This window comes from Leucopleurus acutus, assembly GCF_964270905.1.
Source record: "Leucopleurus acutus genome assembly, chromosome: 4".
Lineage (NCBI taxonomy): Eukaryota > Metazoa > Chordata > Mammalia > Artiodactyla > Delphinidae > Leucopleurus > Leucopleurus acutus.
The window spans coordinates 1,376,287-1,393,877 of NC_139146.1; the positions used below are offsets into that span (position 1 = coordinate 1,376,287).

Sequence of the window (17,591 nt, forward strand, 5' to 3'; positions counted from 1 at the left end):
CTCCCAAAATCTAGCCTGAATCTGATGAAGCCACTGAATCTCATTGCCAATTTACAAGAAAGAGAAGAGACAGAACATGCTAAATGCCAAGAAAGGGAAATCCTACAGGACAAAAGCCTGGTCTGTTAAAAACGACGAAATAATTGCAAGAAAATACAACAGACGGAGAGAATATACAGAGTAAAAGAAACACCCAACCCAAGTACAGGATAACACTAACCCTTGTTTGGATCCCAGTTCAAACTGTGAACAACAAAAACAAACAAACAAAAATATTTAAAGACAACTGGGGAAGTACAAACACTGACTGGATAGCTAATAATATGAAAAGATTATGGCTAATTTTGTGGGGAGATGATGACGGCATCATCTGAAAAATGAAATCCTCATATTTTACTCATCTAATTGAAGTATTTACAGGTCAATAATATGACACTTGGGATTTGCTACAAGATAACCCAGGGGATGGAGATTTGGAAATGTGGGGAGTTATAGGGGAGAGAAGACTGGACATAGTCAATAGCTGTTGAAATTGGGTATTGTGTACTCTGTTGCGTTTTCCCCACCACACACTTGCTGTTCTCTGCACACGCCAGCCAGTGTCCAACAACTCAATTCAATTCTGACACAAACTACCTGGGGTTAGTGCAGACCCTGCAGGTCAAGGCTCAGCCCCACAAGATGGCCCCACTTCAGGCACCAGCCCCAAGTCCAGGGCCTCCTGTACTTCCGACCAAACAGCTATAAATAGGGGGTTCCCACAACCCCTCCTTAGGGTCCATCATTTGCTATAATGGCTCACAGAACTCGGGAAAGCACCTTATTTACGACACCCGTTTATTATAAAGGCTACAACACAGGAACTGCCAGATGGAAGGGATGCGTAGGGCAAGGCATAGGGAGGGTGCAGAACCTCCACACCCTCTCCAGGTGCACCACGCTCCCAGCACCTTGACGAGCTCACCTAGGAACCCCACCGTTGAGGGGATTTTATGGAGGTTTTGTTACATCAGTATGATTGATTAAGTCACTGGCCACTGGTGATTAACTTGCTCTCCAGCCCTGCTCCCCTTCCTAAGCACCACTACTCTAATGGTGCCTCTTCTTCCTGTTGACCACGCCCACCCTAAAGCCATGGGGGCCTCCAGGCACCAGTCCTCCATCAGCATACAAAAGACACTCCTCACTCTGGAGACCATATGGATTTTGGGAGCTGAGTGCTGGGAACCAGGGACAAAGACCAAATATACATTTCTTGTCGTATCACAGGCACTTTTGTACGTGTTGGAAGTTTTGTACAATAAAAAGATTTTTTTCCAGTATCTTGTTATGAATATTTTCAAACATTCAACTTGAAAAGAATTGTACAGTCAACACTCATATATCTACTACCTAGAATCTACAATGAACATTCTTTCAATATTTGCTTTATTACATATCTGTGCATCTAATAAAAAAGGTTTTAAAAATTCTTATTTACAATTTTAAATGAAAGATAAAAAACGTGTTTCATATTGTTTTGATGTTAATTACTCTGGACTTTAGTTTAATTCTTAGAAAGTTTATATATAAGCTATTTGTGGTAACAACAAATCCCATCTGCCCATGCTGCATAATTTACTTCTTTCCTGTTTTAAATTACAAAAGTAACATATACTTGAAAAAATTCAAATAATCTAAAACACAGAGGGAAAGTGCCTCTCACGCTCAGGGCCCATGGCCACACAGGTAGTGCATCGCAGCTGTGCGACCTCCCTTCCACCCCCAACCCACGAGTTGTGAAACACAGCAGCCCTTGCCGTGCTCCCATTCCCAGGAGGAATCACTGTTGGAAAGTTAAGTTTAGGAGATTATAAAAACTAAAACATACCACACTTCCAACTGCCATCATCACCAAAAAACTGCATCACTGTTCTCAGAAAATCCTTGGCGTTAAAACAAATAACAGGACATTTACATTTCAGTGTTTGAAGCAGCACCTTCCTAGAAGATGAAAAGACATTCACTGACTGACACAGTAATCTGGAGCTTTTCACCTTGGGAAAGTATTATTACGACTCCACTAACAGCTGTCACTTATGCAGTTCTATGGGCAGACATTCTTCTTCTGCAAGCTTTCCACAGATTAACTCAAATCCTAAGAGGTGTGGAAGGAAAATCGAAACAGGGACGGTATTGCTCAGTCCCCAGAACAGAGCCAGGAGGCCTCTGAGGAAGTGGGACTCGTGTGTCTCAGCCTGGATGGAATCTGACCTTTCAACCTGGTGAGGGTATCCAGAACCTCTGCCAGAAACCCGGGACACCCTATCTACTTGTCAGACCCCTACCCTGAAACAATTCGTGATTCCTTAAGGACAAATGTTTTCTGACTTGTATCAGAGTCAATCCCCAATTCTTGCCAGGCAACTTTTGACAATCTTGTGGCTTTTTGTTTTTATAAGTCCCTGACTCTTTCTCTTCCCCAGAACACTCTTTCAGGGGTTCCTGAATCTTTGTCTCCTGAACTGCAATTCTTAAGACCCCAAATAAACTTCTTATATGCAGTCTCCTGCGTTATTTTTTGTAGGTGTTACTTATTATCTGCAATTTACAGATGATGAAGCCAAGACACAAAGAGGCTAGTAATGAACTCAAGTTCACACAACTGTTCAGAGCCAATCCCTGGGTGCAGCACAACGACCTACAGACTCAGCCTCCAGCTCCTGAGCAGAGCTGATGCACCCTGGACTCCTCCCAGCTGGCCCCAGCCTGCGCTCCCAACACACCCCCAGTCTACCCTCTGCCCACACTGGATTCTCCTTCCTCCATCACCAGACTGTGCACGTCCTCTCACACTCCAGGGCCACAGGCACATGCTGTATTCCTGCCTAAAATTTCCCTCCCACAATTTCTACAAACTGCTCAGGTGCCTGATTCCCTGGGCAGGGAGTTGCCCGGTTCCCGGTTCCTTTAGTACTCCTGGCCACACACCTGCTACAGCGGGGACCACATCTGCGATACTGTAATTTACCTTGGCCCATTAAATCAAGAGCTCCTTGAATATGGGATTCATAATAGTTGACGTTTATCAAACACCATGTACGAATACCACACTAAACACTTCACGAGGATTGTTGTGTTGAAACCTCATCATAATCCCATTAGGCGGGCACTAGATCCATTTACAGATGAGGAAACTGAGGCTCAGAGGGGTGAAACAATTTTCCCAGTCTTACACAACTGAGAAGTGGCAAAGCTGAGGTCTGAGACCCGATCTTGCTGCTGCCAGGGCCCAAGGTATTAATCCCCCTTTATGGTAACTGCTTATTAATACATCAGTGAGGGTCTTCAGATAAGGCTGAGGAAGAAGGAAACCTGGGGTCCGATTAGCTCTGCTTGCTCCGCAGGCAGACATTTTCAGGCTTTTTCCATTTTTCTGTGTGCTTTCACTTTGGTTTTCCTTGAAGAGGGCCACTGCTGACAGCACAGCTTCAGGTCTTGCCTCTGCTGGACCTGGAGAGGTGTGTAGGAGTGGGGGCAGCTTATGAGGGAGTTAAGCTGGGACTACTGGAGCGTCCTCCCACTTTGATGCTCTTGTAGCTGGAAACCCGGAAGTTCTCAATAAGGCCATCTAACAACTATGATCTCTCCCACTAAGAGACAAACCCTAGCTGATTTCTAGCTTAAGAAAGCACAAGTGACACAAAGAATATCTTGTAAGACAAAGTGGCTAAAACACAGTGTATTTTCTAAGTCAGTTACAGAAGTCAATTATGCCACATCTGCTAAACAAAAGGCACAGGGAGGATCGGAGCTGAAGTGACCATCAGATGTCCAAGTGGAGAATGTCGAGTAGAATATATAAATCCAGAATTCAGAAAGCGCTGTCCGAATATTAGGGCCCTATTCTCACAGAGGTCTTCCGTAGAAAAAGCCTGCCCAATTGTTCTTTCAAAAGAAAATTATGGGAAGAAAAGGTTACGGGTTCTTGGGAGCAGAGTGCTCTATTGTCAAACATCATCCCATGTACACACTGTGGTGTACATGCCTGACATCACACTTTGATTGCCAAGGCATCCATTTCAAAGACATCCATGCTGAATAGACATGTTGCCAGCTATGCAACACAGCTGCTGGCAAAACAACCAGAGAAGGAACCAGATGAAGCTCTCTCCTCCAGAAAGCCCTGGGTAACCCAGATAACTGACTGTGTGATGACATGGCTTCTCAACCTTCCTGTGCCCTAATTCCTGCTCTTATGCTTTAAATTAGCCAGTAAAGAGTGAATCCGTGAAAACCTAGACACCCCACCTTCAAACCCTAATAAAGGCAGAGGCCCAGATCCATGCACTCTCTCTCTCTCTCTCTCTCTCTCTCTTTCTCTTTCTCTACCCATAACCTCTCTGTGTACTCTCCAGAACTTGTGAATGATAAATCTTGTTCCTCAAATTCCCTAATGGTTTTTGCTGAAGCGTGTCCTGTGATCATAAGAACCACAAGGGCTGGTCCAGCTACAGCGTTGGCCCCTATGGAGGAAATGTCTGTGGGGGCTTGGTGTGAGGCATACAGGCGGAACCAGTGCCTCAGGCACTCCCAGCCTAGAGAGCATCACTGTCTGTAAGCTGGAACAGACACAACAACTACCTAAAACCCACCCAGAGCCCAGCGAGAATGTATTAGGCAGGAAGGGCCAGGACCAGGCCCCCACCTTCTCACCCTCTTCAGGGCAGTGGCTTCAAGGAGCTCCTTCCAGGCACCTAACTGACTTGAGTGCAGAGGGCTGGGCAAACAGGAAGTGGATGTCCCCACCCAAAGCAGAAGTGAGTCAGGCTGACAACGTGAGCAAAGAAACAGTGATGAGGGGCACAGGCTCCAACCCACGACGAGACTTTTCAGGATTGAGAAGGGGCAGCAGAAGCATCCCTGCCTGTTCTGAAATTCTAAGATTCTAGGAAGGCAAATACAAGTGTGACATTTCTTCTCTATTTTCACAGAATGAAGCTTTGAAATTAGTAATATCTTGGTGGTATTGAGGACTATTTACCCTTTGAAGGCAGTGTTAACTTCATTTTCTAAGGTCGTGAGTGAGAGAACAAGTGTAATGAGGAAATCAGCCAGGGCTCCAGCAGCAACAGTGGGTTTTCACGCCTTAAGATGATGCTTTTCTCACCAACCTCTCATTGCGATGTTGACCCAAATCCCGGAGCGGGCTCCCATGGATGGACCCTCCATTCCAGAAGCTCTTTGAGGGACAGAGGGTGTTTGCAGCGGTTTCTGTCATTTAGATCCATTTTATTTTCATGTGCTCATACAAAACTTCTGAAAGTTTAAATAACTAAAACTGGAGCTTGGGAAACTCTAAATTAGGATAAAGCAGGTGAATAAGTAGGATTTAAGGTAATTAGTGAAGATTTCTTACCTGGCAAATTGATGATGTGCCTCTTGTTCTTGGTCCCAAATGGAAGAGGGCTCAGTTTTTATGTAGATACACTGATCACTGGGCATGAAGCCTTCCTCCAGAACACTGTCAGAGGCTGGGGCAGCCAGAGGACCACTGCCTTTCTCTGCATGGCTCCTTGGTAACATCACAATGCCTTCAACAGAGGAAACCAGAGCCTGTGAATACACAATAAAATAAAGTTCCAAAATCAAACATAAACAATGCATTTATTCAAGAAAGATCTGTCAAGTTTTTTAATTAAGCAGAAAGAAAAGGCCTAAAATTAAAATTTGTAAATGAACACCTCTTTTAATGACAATCAAGGTCAAAAGCCAAACCCATGATCTCACTCTCCAAATCTGGTCTCCTCCCTGTTCAACATCATAATGGAAGTCTTAGCCAATGAAATACAGCAGGAAAAAGAAATAAAAGGCATATAAATTAGAAAGGAAGAACTATACTGTCCCTATATACAGATAACATAAATGTTTGTGTAGAAAGCCCAAAGGAATCTACAAAACAAAACAAAACAAAACACCTCCTGGAACTAATATGTGAGTTTAGCAAAGTTGCAGGATACAAGATCAAAATACAAAAATCAATTATATTTCCATACACTAACAATGAACATGTACAAATAAACTTTTTAAAAAAGAAATTACCATTTATAGTAACTATTCCACCGAATTAAATACCTAGATAGAAATCAATACAACATGTATGGGATCTGTATACTGAAAACTATAAAATACTCGTGAAAGAAATCAGAGAAGACCTCCATAACAGAGACACATACATGTTTAAGGACTACAAAACTCAAAATAATAATGTCAATTCTCCCAAGCTGAGCTGTAGAACCAAGAAGATTAATAAACTCCAAGTACAAGAAACATGAAAAACATTTACACCAAGTTACATCATAATCAAATTGCTTGAAAGCAGTGATAAAGAGAAAACCTTAAAAGAAGCTGGGGGGTGGGGGATGGGACACATTGCCTAGAAAGAAACAAAGATAAGGGTGGTAGTAGATTTCTTATGGGAAACAAAGCAAGTTAGAAGACAGCAGCATAACATCTTTAAACTACTGAAAGAAAAAACTATCAACTTATAATTCTTTACCCCATAAAAATGCCTTTCAAAAGTGAAAGGTAGGACTTCCCTGGTGGAGCAGTGGTTGAGAGTCCGCCTGCCGATGCAGGGGACACGGGTTCGTGCCCCAGTCCGGGAAGATCTCACATGCCACGGAGCGGCTGGGCCCGTGAGCCATGGCGGCTGAGCCTGCGCGTCTGGAGCCTGTGCTCCACAACGGGAGAGGCCACAACAGTGAGAGGCCCGCGTACAGCAAAAAAAAAAAAAAAAAAAAAAAAGTGAAAGGTAAAGCAAGATTTATACACTACACTGAAAATTACAAAACATTGCTAAAAGAAATTGAAGTTTTAAATAAATGAAAGGGCACCCCCTGTTCATGGATCAGAAAATTCAATACTGCTAAGATGGCAAAACTGAGCCAGGCTGGGACTTGGGATCCTCTACCAGAGTGCTTGCACCTGGACAAACGTCTCCGTGAGCAATAGGATACAAAGAAACTACAAGTGACTAAAAATAACGGCATGCATGGGCAAGCTGGGACAATAATAAGCAATAGGATACAAAAAGGCCACAAACAAACTGCCATTTCTGAGGTGCTGGGAGCAAAAGCAGGGCACGGTGCATCATCTCTGCACATGGCACCAAGGGGGTGGGCAGACCCCAACGCACAGACCCACCCCCATTTTTACCCCATTTAAGGACCCAAGCAGGTCCTCTCAGGGGGCAGGCAAGGGAACCTGTCTCTTGTTCTTGCTCCCTTGTGCTGTAGCACGAGCCCCAATAAAGCCTTGCCTGAAATTCTCATCTGGCCTCTTGTCGATTTCTATTGATTAAAGAGTCCAAGGGCCCAGGTTGGTAACACCTTTTGGCAACTCTGCTGGGACCTGTGGGGCCTTCTTTTTTTCCTTGCCCCTCTGAGAGAGGATCTGGGCCCATCTGGTATAGCTGATTGCAGCTTCCTTACAGCTGACACGTGGCCACCTGAACCTTTGCTTCAGTGCTGCAGGGATTGGTAAGTCTGCCTTCGGTTGCCCCAGGGGTGTCACTATCCTCATTCAGGCAGCTTTCCTCTTCCATTTTCCCTTTGTCCATTTTCCCTCTTCTGATCTCTTTCTCTCTCTCTACAACTCCTTTCTCTGTCCTCTCCTACTTCTCTGTCGCATCCTTCTGAGAAGTGAGTGTTGGGCACCTACAGCCTAACTCCTTAGTTGGTGAGGCCATGCTCCCTCTGGCTGGCGCCGGCTCACCCTGACAGGTGACAGAGGTGGGAGAGGCTTGCCTCATACCGTGCAGACCTTGGTCCCGGTGGGCTTTCCTTGAGGGGAGATTTCTGAGAGTGACAGAGGTTCAATCCTCATACTGTGCAGTGGCTGGAAGCCCAGTCGTCACAAACTTCTCAACTTCTTTTTCCTGGGTTAAAGTCCCAGTTGTGGGTTAGAGTCCCACCAGCACTGGGTTCTGGGTCTGATCACCCTGGTGGGTGGTGGACGGAGTGCCTCCCTCCACTGGCCCTTGTGGAAGAGCACGGCAGACTGGAACTGCCTGAATAGACACACGCAGAGGGGCAGGCTGAAACAGCAGGCTTTCTCTCTTTCTCCTATTTCTTTTTCCTTACTTCATACATCTAAACCCCCAGCCCCCGAGGCCCCTGTTGAGGTGAACTTTACACAACCCCCCAATATTTCTCTGTCCTGTGTGCTCAACTGTGGGGAAGGGAGTTCTGGGATCTCCTTTGTCATCTCACCCTTTGGTTTTGTTATGCCGGGTCTTGAGGACTCCATCCAGCTGCAGGATCTCAGTTTGTTAGCCGCCAGATTTATATGTAAACATGGGAAATGCCCCCAAAGATTAAAACTCTTAAAAATTCGGGACAGTTTAAAAGCCATCTTCTTTTGCAACACAGCCTAGCCCCAATATGCCTTGGGTGACCGGAAGAACTGGCCACAGAATGGATCCCTTAACTTTAGCACCATTTTACAACTGGACCAAAATATTGTAAGCAGTCCCCAAAATGGGGGGAGGTCCCTTACATGCAGGCCTTTATGAAACTTTATCAAGACCCCGGTTTGAGGGATTCCTGTTGTGTGTGTGGCCTCTATTTCTGTTTTGTCCCCAGAAGATTTAGAGCCAGACTTTCTCACAGATCCCCTTTCAACCGCCAACTGGTCATTGGCACATTGGGCCTCTTTCTCATTGGGCTTCTTCCCCTTCAACATCACCTTCAGTCCCTCGACCCCCACCTTACCCCATTTAGCCAGGAGCCCTGAAACCAGAGCCCCCAGTGCTGTCCCCAATGGGGCCCTGATCAGGTTCAAAATTAGCCCCCACTTTCACACCACAGGGCCTTTACCCCCTCTGGGAAGCAGCTGACGGGAAGAGGGAATTACTAGAGTGCATGTCTCCTTCTTGATGAGAGACTTAGGAATCCGTAAGGAGGGGTTTGGCAGGTTCTCATAGAACCCTGACAAGTTTAGGGACAAATTTACCATGCTGGGGTTAATGTTTTCCCTGACATGGCAAGAATTACAGTTATTCTGAACCACTGTTGCCCCCTGGACAAGAAGGAATGTATACTAAGAAAGGCCAGGGAACACACAGACAGCCGAGTGGCCACCAACCCACAGCACCAGATTTATTGAACTGGTGACGCAATCCCACAACAGGACCCCAACTGGGATTGTGAGGATCATGTAGGCCAAGCCAGGATGAGACGTTATATTACTTGTTTATCAGAAGGAATGAGAAGGCATATGGTGAAGCCTGTAAATTATGATAAGGTCCAAGAGATTACACAGGAAAAAGATAAAAACCCAGCAGTCTTCCTGAGTCGGGTGACAGAGGCATTCAGGAAGTACACCAATACAGACCCTGAGTCTGCACAAGGGAGGTCACTATTGGCCATGCATTTTATCACCCAGTCCTCTCCTCATATCAGGAGGAAATTACAAAAGCTTGAAGCTGGGCCCCAAACCCCATTGTCAACCTTGGTAGAGGAGGCCTTCAAGGTCTATAACAACGAGGACATGGCAAAGGAGGCCAATACGGATAGGAGATTAACAAAGAAAACACAGCTCTTAGCTGCTCTGATCCACCCGCCATCTTGAGGGGACACTAGACAGCTGAGAAGACCAGACCAGCAGCCCAGGAACCACCTGGGCAGGAATCAGTGTGCCTTTTTCTGGAAGGAGGGGCACCGGGAAAGGGAATGTCCTGAGCACCCTCCTGTGGGACGGCCAAACAACAACCCCAGCTGGCCCCAGCTCCTGGTGATAATATCCTTTAAAGCCTGAGGCCCTGAGGGGGATCCAACAGCTGCTCACCAAATTCCTAAAACACAGAGTCATTAGGCCCTGCCAATCCCCTTGTAACACCCCGATCCTCCCTGTTCAGAAGCCTGATGGGGAGTATCGGTTTGTGCAAGACTTACGAGCAGTGAGCTAGGCAGTCATCCCTATTCACCCAGTGGTGCCAAACCCACACACCCTCCTTGCCCAGGTGCCAGGAAGCACTCAGTATTTCTGTGTTGGACCTCAAAGATGCATTTTTCTGTATTTCTTTATATCCAGGATCTCAATACCATTTTTTAAAAAATTTCTTCTGGAAAGGGAGGAAAGTGTATATACATATATATATATATATATATATATATATATATATATATATATGTATGTATGTATACACATATATATATAATATTTATTTATTTGGCTGCATCAGGTCTTAGTTGTGGCGTTCAGGATCTTCACTGCAGTGCACAGGCTCTAGAGCCTGTGGGCTTAGCTGTCCCGCAGCATGTGGAATCTTAGTTCCCCGACCGGGGATAGAACCCACGTCTCCTGCATTGGAAGGTGGATTCTTAACCACTGCACCACAGGGAAGTCCCTCAATACCTGTTTTGCCTTTGAATGGAGGGACCCTGACCCTCTGGAGGCTACTCAATACACTTGGACAGTGCTTCCGCAGGGTTTTCAGGATAGTCCCCATTTGTTTGGAAACTCGTTAGCAAAAGAATTGAGGGAACTAAGCCTGAAAAATGGAACTCTATTACAATATATTGATGATCTGCTAATAAGTAGTGAGAAAAAGCAAGTTTCAGCTCAGAATACTGCTAAGGTCCTAATTTTCTGACAAAGGCTCAGATTTCACAACAGTGTTCAGTATTTAGGATTTATTTTGACACCAGGAGCGCAAGTCCTGGCATGGATCGAAAGACAGCAATTAGCGCACTACCATCTCCAACCACAAAGAGACAACTCCAAGGCTTTCTCAGGATGGCTGGGTTCTATTGTATCTGGACTCCAAATTATGGCCTTACAGCAAAACCCCTATATGAGGCTCTGAAGGGGGAAGAAAGGGAATAGGGGCCACCAGTAGGCCTTTGAGACTCTAAAGACTGAGTTGAGTAGGACACCAGCATGGGGGCTTCCAACGTCAGACAAACCCTTCACCCTATACTCCATGAGAGGTCAGGGATAGCGCTCGGAGCTCTGACCTGAAAGCTGGGGCCAGATCAAAGACTGGTGGCTTACTTTTCAAAACAACTGGGCTCGGTGGCCCTGGGTGGCCAAACTCCCTGTGAGCAGTAGCAGTCACGGCTCTATTGGTTAATGAGGCTTCCAAGCTCACCCTAGGACAACACTTATATGTGTTAACCCCTCATCAGGTACAATCTGTGCTAGAAGTCAAAGGACATCATTAGTTGACTGGAGGAAGGTTAACAAGATATCAGGCCCTCCTCATGGAACCCCCGACATTCCCTTAAAGGTGTGCCAAATCCTGAACCCAGCAACTCTGCTTCCAGCGGCCAAGAATGGAGACTTAGTGCATCAGTGTATAGAGACCAGAGAGCAAACTTACTCCAGCAGGCCCGATCTTCTAGATGAGCCTCTCGACAGCCCTGAGGTTGAGTGGTTTACTGATGGGAGCAGCTTTCTAGAAATGGAAACCCGGAAGGTGGGGTATGCCATAGTTAGTCTAGTTGCAGCACACGGGATCTTCGTTGAGGCATACAGGATCTTTTGTTGTGGCGCACAGGCTTCTCTCTAGTTGTGGCGTGTGGGTTTTTTTTTTTTCCTTCTCTAGTTGTGGCGCACAGGCTCCAGGGCACGTGGGCTCTGTAGTTGTGGCGCACGGGCTCCAGAGTGCATGGGCTCTGTAGTTTGCGGCATGTGGGCTCTAGTTGAGGCACACGAGCTCAGTAGTTGTAGTGCGCGGGCTTAGTTGCCCCGCAGCAAGTGGAATCTTAGTTCCCTGACCAGGGATCGAACCCACGTCCCCTGCATTGTACGGCAGATTCTTTACCACTGGACCACCAAGGAAGTCCCGGGTCACAGGTTTAAATGTAAGAGCTCAGACTATAAATTGTTAGAAGAAAATACAGTAAATCTTCATGACCTGGTATAGGCAAAGCATTCTTTTTTTAAAAGCAATATTTATTTATTTATTTGGCTGTGCCAGGTCTTAGTTGCAGCATGCAGGATCTTCCTTGAGGTGCGTGGGATCTTCGTTGCGGCATGCAGGATCTTTAGTTGCAGGATGCGAACTCTTAGTTGCAGTATGTGGGATCTAGTTCCCTGACCAGGGATCAAACCCGGGCCCCCTGCATTGGGAGTGCGGAATCTTAGCCACTGGACCACCAGGGAAGTCCCAAAGCATTCTTAAATTTAACAACAAAAGGAGAAGCAATAAAAAAGTACTTGGTAAACTGGAGTTCATCAAATTAAAAAATTCTGTGCTTCAAAAGACACCATCAGGAAATTGATAAAAACAAGCCACAGATTTGGAGAACTGCAAATCATATATCTGACGAGACTGGTATTAAAATATATAAAGAACCCTTACAGATCCAAAGTAAAACACAAATAACCCAATTTAAAAATGAGCAAAAGACTTGAATTTCAAGACGTTTCACCAAAGAAGATACACAAATGGCCAGTAAGCATATGAGGAGATGCTTAATGTCACCAGTTATTAGGGAAATACAATTTAAAACCACAGTGAAATACCACTTCACACACAGCAGAATGGCTAAAATAAAAAAGACAACAAGTATTGACAAGGAGGTGGAGAATTTGGAAACTCACACTTTGCTGGTGGAATAGAAAATGGAAACCATTCAGCAGTTTCTTAACAACCTCATGAGAACTATGCAGAGTCAGTCACTCACCCCTGGGGGAAAGGGGAAGGCTTAAAATCTTACTTCTTGCTCTCCTATCAAAATCAGACACTAAGAAAATGGGTTTCTTTCATGGTGCCAACAAAACAGAACAAACAAACAAAAACCAATACCGTTTACTAACCTGGTCTGCTCTCAGCTGAGTTGAGCCATCCTTATATATCAGAGTCACCACCAGAGCTACTGCCTGTTTGAGCATTTCAATCAGCTGGCTTTTCTCCAAAGCATCCAAATACCTAATATCACAAAAATTGTTTGTGAATGCTTTTGAGTTCCTAGAATTTAGGTAGGTTTCAAGCTCATCAGCATCTTCTTCCAATGCCGTAAGTTTACTTGTTTTCTCTGATGAATTATTACATGTGATATGTTTTCTTTTCAGACTCATGCTTTCTTCATTGTTTTCATTATTTATGCTTTCCTTTGGTACGTGTTTTCTCTTATGTTCCATTCTCTGTAGAACTGAAGCCTCTTGGTCACACTGTGGAATTAAACACCGGGAAGAAGCCAATGAGCCTATATTCTTCTGGTTTTGGTCAGTAGACACTTGATCTGTGAGTCTGATACTGGAGGACTGAGACGAGAACTTGATGGAAACTCTTGATGTCTGGTTCGTAAGAGAATTAAGATTCTATAGAAAAATGGAAAATATTTCACTAGAATATGGATTCATAAGACAGGTCTAAACCAAAGTAAAATCTGATAAAACTCATCTAAGGTAAAGTGGGAACACAGCTTCACATTAACTATGACCCAAGTTTCTAATGAACTATGGAGTGTCTTCCAGAGCAGTGGTTTTTCTCAACCAGGTAGGAGTGCATATCTGCATCCTGGGCTGGAATAGGCAGGAGTTAGTTTAGAAAGTCTCCCACCACAGCCCTGCGCTGGCACCATGCGTGTAACAGGAGATGCTGTGGAGGGGACTGTGCTGCACATGTGCGTAAGAGTGAGGATGAATCACTGACAACTTCCAACCAAAGGCCATTTATAGAGAAAATTAAATCACCACAACTAGTCGATAATATGTTAATCTACCTACTAAAATTTCTTTAAAAATACAGCTCGGCAGCAATCCTCTTCCTGTTTCGATCTAGCAATGTGCAATATTCATTCATCAATTCACAGACTGAGGGGGAAAAGCATCTCTCCGTTTCATTGTAGGGTTCATTTACAATAAAATTTTATTTTTTATGCTTATTTTTCAGATTTTATGATATATTTATGCTATTCTGAACAAACGTATACCAATAATACTTTAAAAATAATTTTGAAAGAAAATGTTTTAACACAGTCACATGATCACAGAAAATTTAAACTTATAGTCATTTTTATTGCAGAGAAATATTATATGCTTTTTAAGAAAAGACTTCCAAACATAAAATTATATCAAAATAAAAATTCTGTGGAGAAGTATACAAGAAAAGGAGTCAAGAAGGAAAAGGAAAATATAAAAATTCAGATTGTTGAAGAATATCCTGCTCATGTATTTTTTAAAGGAATGATTGTAGATATCAAGTTATCAGAGTATAGTATTTAGATATTAGTGGACATATTTTAAACTGTGATATAAGTTTTTTAAATGTCAATATTATTAATCCACCAGAAATCTTGTCCTATGAAACTTTTTAAACTTGTGATAAATATTTTAAACGTCAACTTAAAAATATGTCAGGAGATACATGGCTTTTCAAAAGGCTTTTGTGAGAAAGGGAGCAAGACGATTTGAAGACCTCTGCCTTAGGGATCGAAGGAGCACAGTTTGAACACCTTTGGGAGAGAGAATTTCCATTCACTTTCAAAGGGCTGCACAGTCCCTTTTCTGTCAAAGATGCCGCTCCTTCCACTTCAGGGGCAAATAACCATCCCATCAATCCAGGGATTTACTAAGGGAGCTTACATTAGACTAAGTTAGATTTGGATTTGGACACAGGTAGTTTGCTCCAGAGCCCACTCTCTTAACTATTACGCCACCTCCACCACTGCTTCCTATAGAAGGTCTTGGGTAATAACATGACCTCTTCTCATCTCTCTCCCAAGCCCAAACCACGTAACTCAACCATTGCAAATTTTATACCCCTTTCTTTCTGAACTTCTCTTTATTTCCACTACCCCAAAGTTCCAAGCTCTCTTCCCCTACCCTAAAAACTTTTCCCAAAGTCCTTTCCCCACTCTCTATAGGTGAGGATCTTTAGACTGACCATTTCTTAGTCATCTTTTAGACCTCAAGTCAGAGTGTTCATACTTCAGACAAACGTCCCAGATTCCTCTCCCCACCTCCCAGAAAAAGCAGAACGAAACAGCACAAAAACTGGGTTAGCCATCTCCCCTATCGTTCCCAAAGCACTTGGCCCTGTCTCCTATAGTGGCACTAATTCACCGCGTCATAGAGAAATATTGTGCTTCTCTGTCTTCCTAGTCCCCTCATACAAATTAAACTATCAGCTCCTGGAGAAGAACTCCTTTTGTTTTTTTAACCGTTGCATCCACAGTGCCTAGCACATAGTAGACACTTGATAAGTATTTACTGAATGAATGAAAGTTATCTGTTTAGGATTAGTCATACTTGCAAGGTTTCACCTTTTTTTCCAGTGACTGATTCTTCCCATCTTCAGGTAGTACTGAATACCTAACACTGGATTTGTCCACCACTTCTGCAGCTTTAAAAGACACAGAAAGGAAGCATGAGGGAATAAAGAAATTAAAATCATATAATTAGCTAAACATTGAAAATAGCCTCTATAATCATTTACTCATTATTTACTTAATTAAAACAATGTAGTAAAATTTACAACCAAAATGCATACTACCATTGTAATAAACATTTATGCAAAGTATCTTCAAATCAACTGGAGACAGATCTATGTAATCATGCAGCGTTTATTAAAAAGTAGTACTTGGTATTTGCATTTGAATACCTGATTCTGAAAACCCAAGTTCACCATTTTACAGAAAGCTTGTAAGTATTAAAGGTGAAGAAATTCTTAGACTGAATAATATTGTAATGGAACAATTACAACTTCAGTAAAATATCATTAATACAAACTTCTCATTTAGATTTTGTTTTTATTTTAATAAGTTTGGGCTGGACAGGAAGTGATGGAACCTGGGTTCAACCCCGGGCAACATGACTCAAGTTTTGGCTCGTAACCTCTGGGATGTACGTTCTCTCTATAGCAATGATAACAACGATGAAATGCAAATGGGGGAAATCTTTCACGTACGATAGAGGAAAGTTATACTCAGGATTAATTTAACAAGAAAAGCACAAGGCACTCAATGATGGAAACTTAAAATCTTATAAAATGGCATAAAGCATGATCTATACAAATGCAAATACATAGCACTGAGATATGAACAAAATAATTCTCCTAAATATAAATTTAATGCAGGGACTTGCCTGGTGGTCCAGTGGCTAAGACCCCACGCTCCCAATGCAGGGGGCCTGGGTTCGATCCCTGGTCAGGGAACTAAATCCCACATGCCGCAACTAAGAGTTCGCGTGTCTCAACTAAAGACTCCGCATACCACAACTAAAAGATCCTGCACGCAGCAATGAAGATCCCGTGTGCCACAACTAAGACCCGGCACAGCCAAATAAATATATATATATATATATATATATATATATATATATATATATTTTTTTTTTTTTTTTTTTTGCGGTACGCGGGCCTCTCACTGTCGTGGCCTCTCCCGTTGCGGAGCACAGGCTCCGGACGCACAGGCCCAGAGGCCATGGCTCAGGGGCCCAGCCGCTCCGCGGCATGTGGGATCCTCCCAGACCGGGGCACGAACCCGCGTCCCCTGCATCGGCAGGCGGACGCTCAACCACTGCGCCACCAGGGAAGCCCTATTTTTTTTTTTTAATTAATGTAATTCTCATCAGAGACCCTACAGGGTTCTTTTAATTGAAAAAAATAATAATTTCAAAGTACATATGAAATATTAAATGTCTGAAAATAGAGAAGAAAGGGAAGGGGTTTTTTTGGCTGCACCGTGCAGCATGCGGGATCTTAGTTCCCTGACCAGGGATCGAACCTGTGACCCCTGCATTGGGAATGTGGCGTCTTAGCCACTGGACCACCAGGCAGGACGCAGAAAGGTAAGTTTTTTTAAAAAAATAAAAGAAGACTTGCTTTGCCATATTATCAGAACATACTATAAAGGCACTGTAATCAAATCCACAAGGTATTTGAATAGGAATAGACAAAAAGATCTCTAAAACAGAGTAGACAATCCAGAAACTGACCCCAGGACTTATGAGAATTTAATATACAACGAAGATGGTATTTTAATGCAGTAGAGAAGGATAGATTAATGAATAGGGATAGTACAACTAGCACCACTTCTGAAAGAAAATAATACATTGGGACAAAAAAGACAAAGGGTTAATATTTTTATTATACAAGTTACACTGACCAAAAAAGAAACAATTCAATGGAAAAGTGAGCAAAAGACAGGGAGAGGCAACACACAAGATAGCAAATCCCAAACGCAAACAAACATTATGTAATACTCAAACTCACTAGTAGTCAGGAAAACACAAATTAAATGTAATTGGAGATGGAGGAGAAGAGGTAGTCTCACTCATTGCTGGTAAAAATGTGAATGGTTAGGATATTTTTGGAAAGCACAGTGTCAACACTTATTAAAATTAAAAATACGCACATCACTCTCAGGAGTTGGGAAGAAAAGAACGAACCCAAAGGGAGGAAAGATGGGCCTTTGAGATGCTACCAATGTTCTGTTTCTTGATCTGGGTGAAGGTTATATGGGTGTTCAGTTTGTGAAATTTTGAACTATAATCTTAGGAGAGTTGTGCTCTGTGTGTGTGTGTTGTAACCTCAATAAAAACAAAGAGATATAAATATATAAATCATCTAACCAAACCACCTCACTCCTGGCTATCTG

At 43.4% G+C, this 17,591-nt stretch overlaps 1 protein-coding gene across 1 annotated transcript in view; it reads right to left on the bottom strand.

Moving 5' to 3' along the window:
* POLN (DNA polymerase nu) overlaps positions 1 to 17,591 on the bottom strand; it is a gene marked incomplete at its 3' end in the record, with an annotated part of 169,996 nt that overhangs the window by 128,121 nt on the left and 24,284 nt on the right. Inside the window, 4 exon segments of the mRNA XM_082838350.1 lie at positions 1,871 to 1,983; positions 5,399 to 5,595; positions 12,808 to 13,311; positions 15,258 to 15,337. Of these exon segments, the coding sequence (XP_082694476.1) occupies positions 1,871 to 1,983; positions 5,399 to 5,595; positions 12,808 to 13,311; positions 15,258 to 15,337 (894 nt within the window).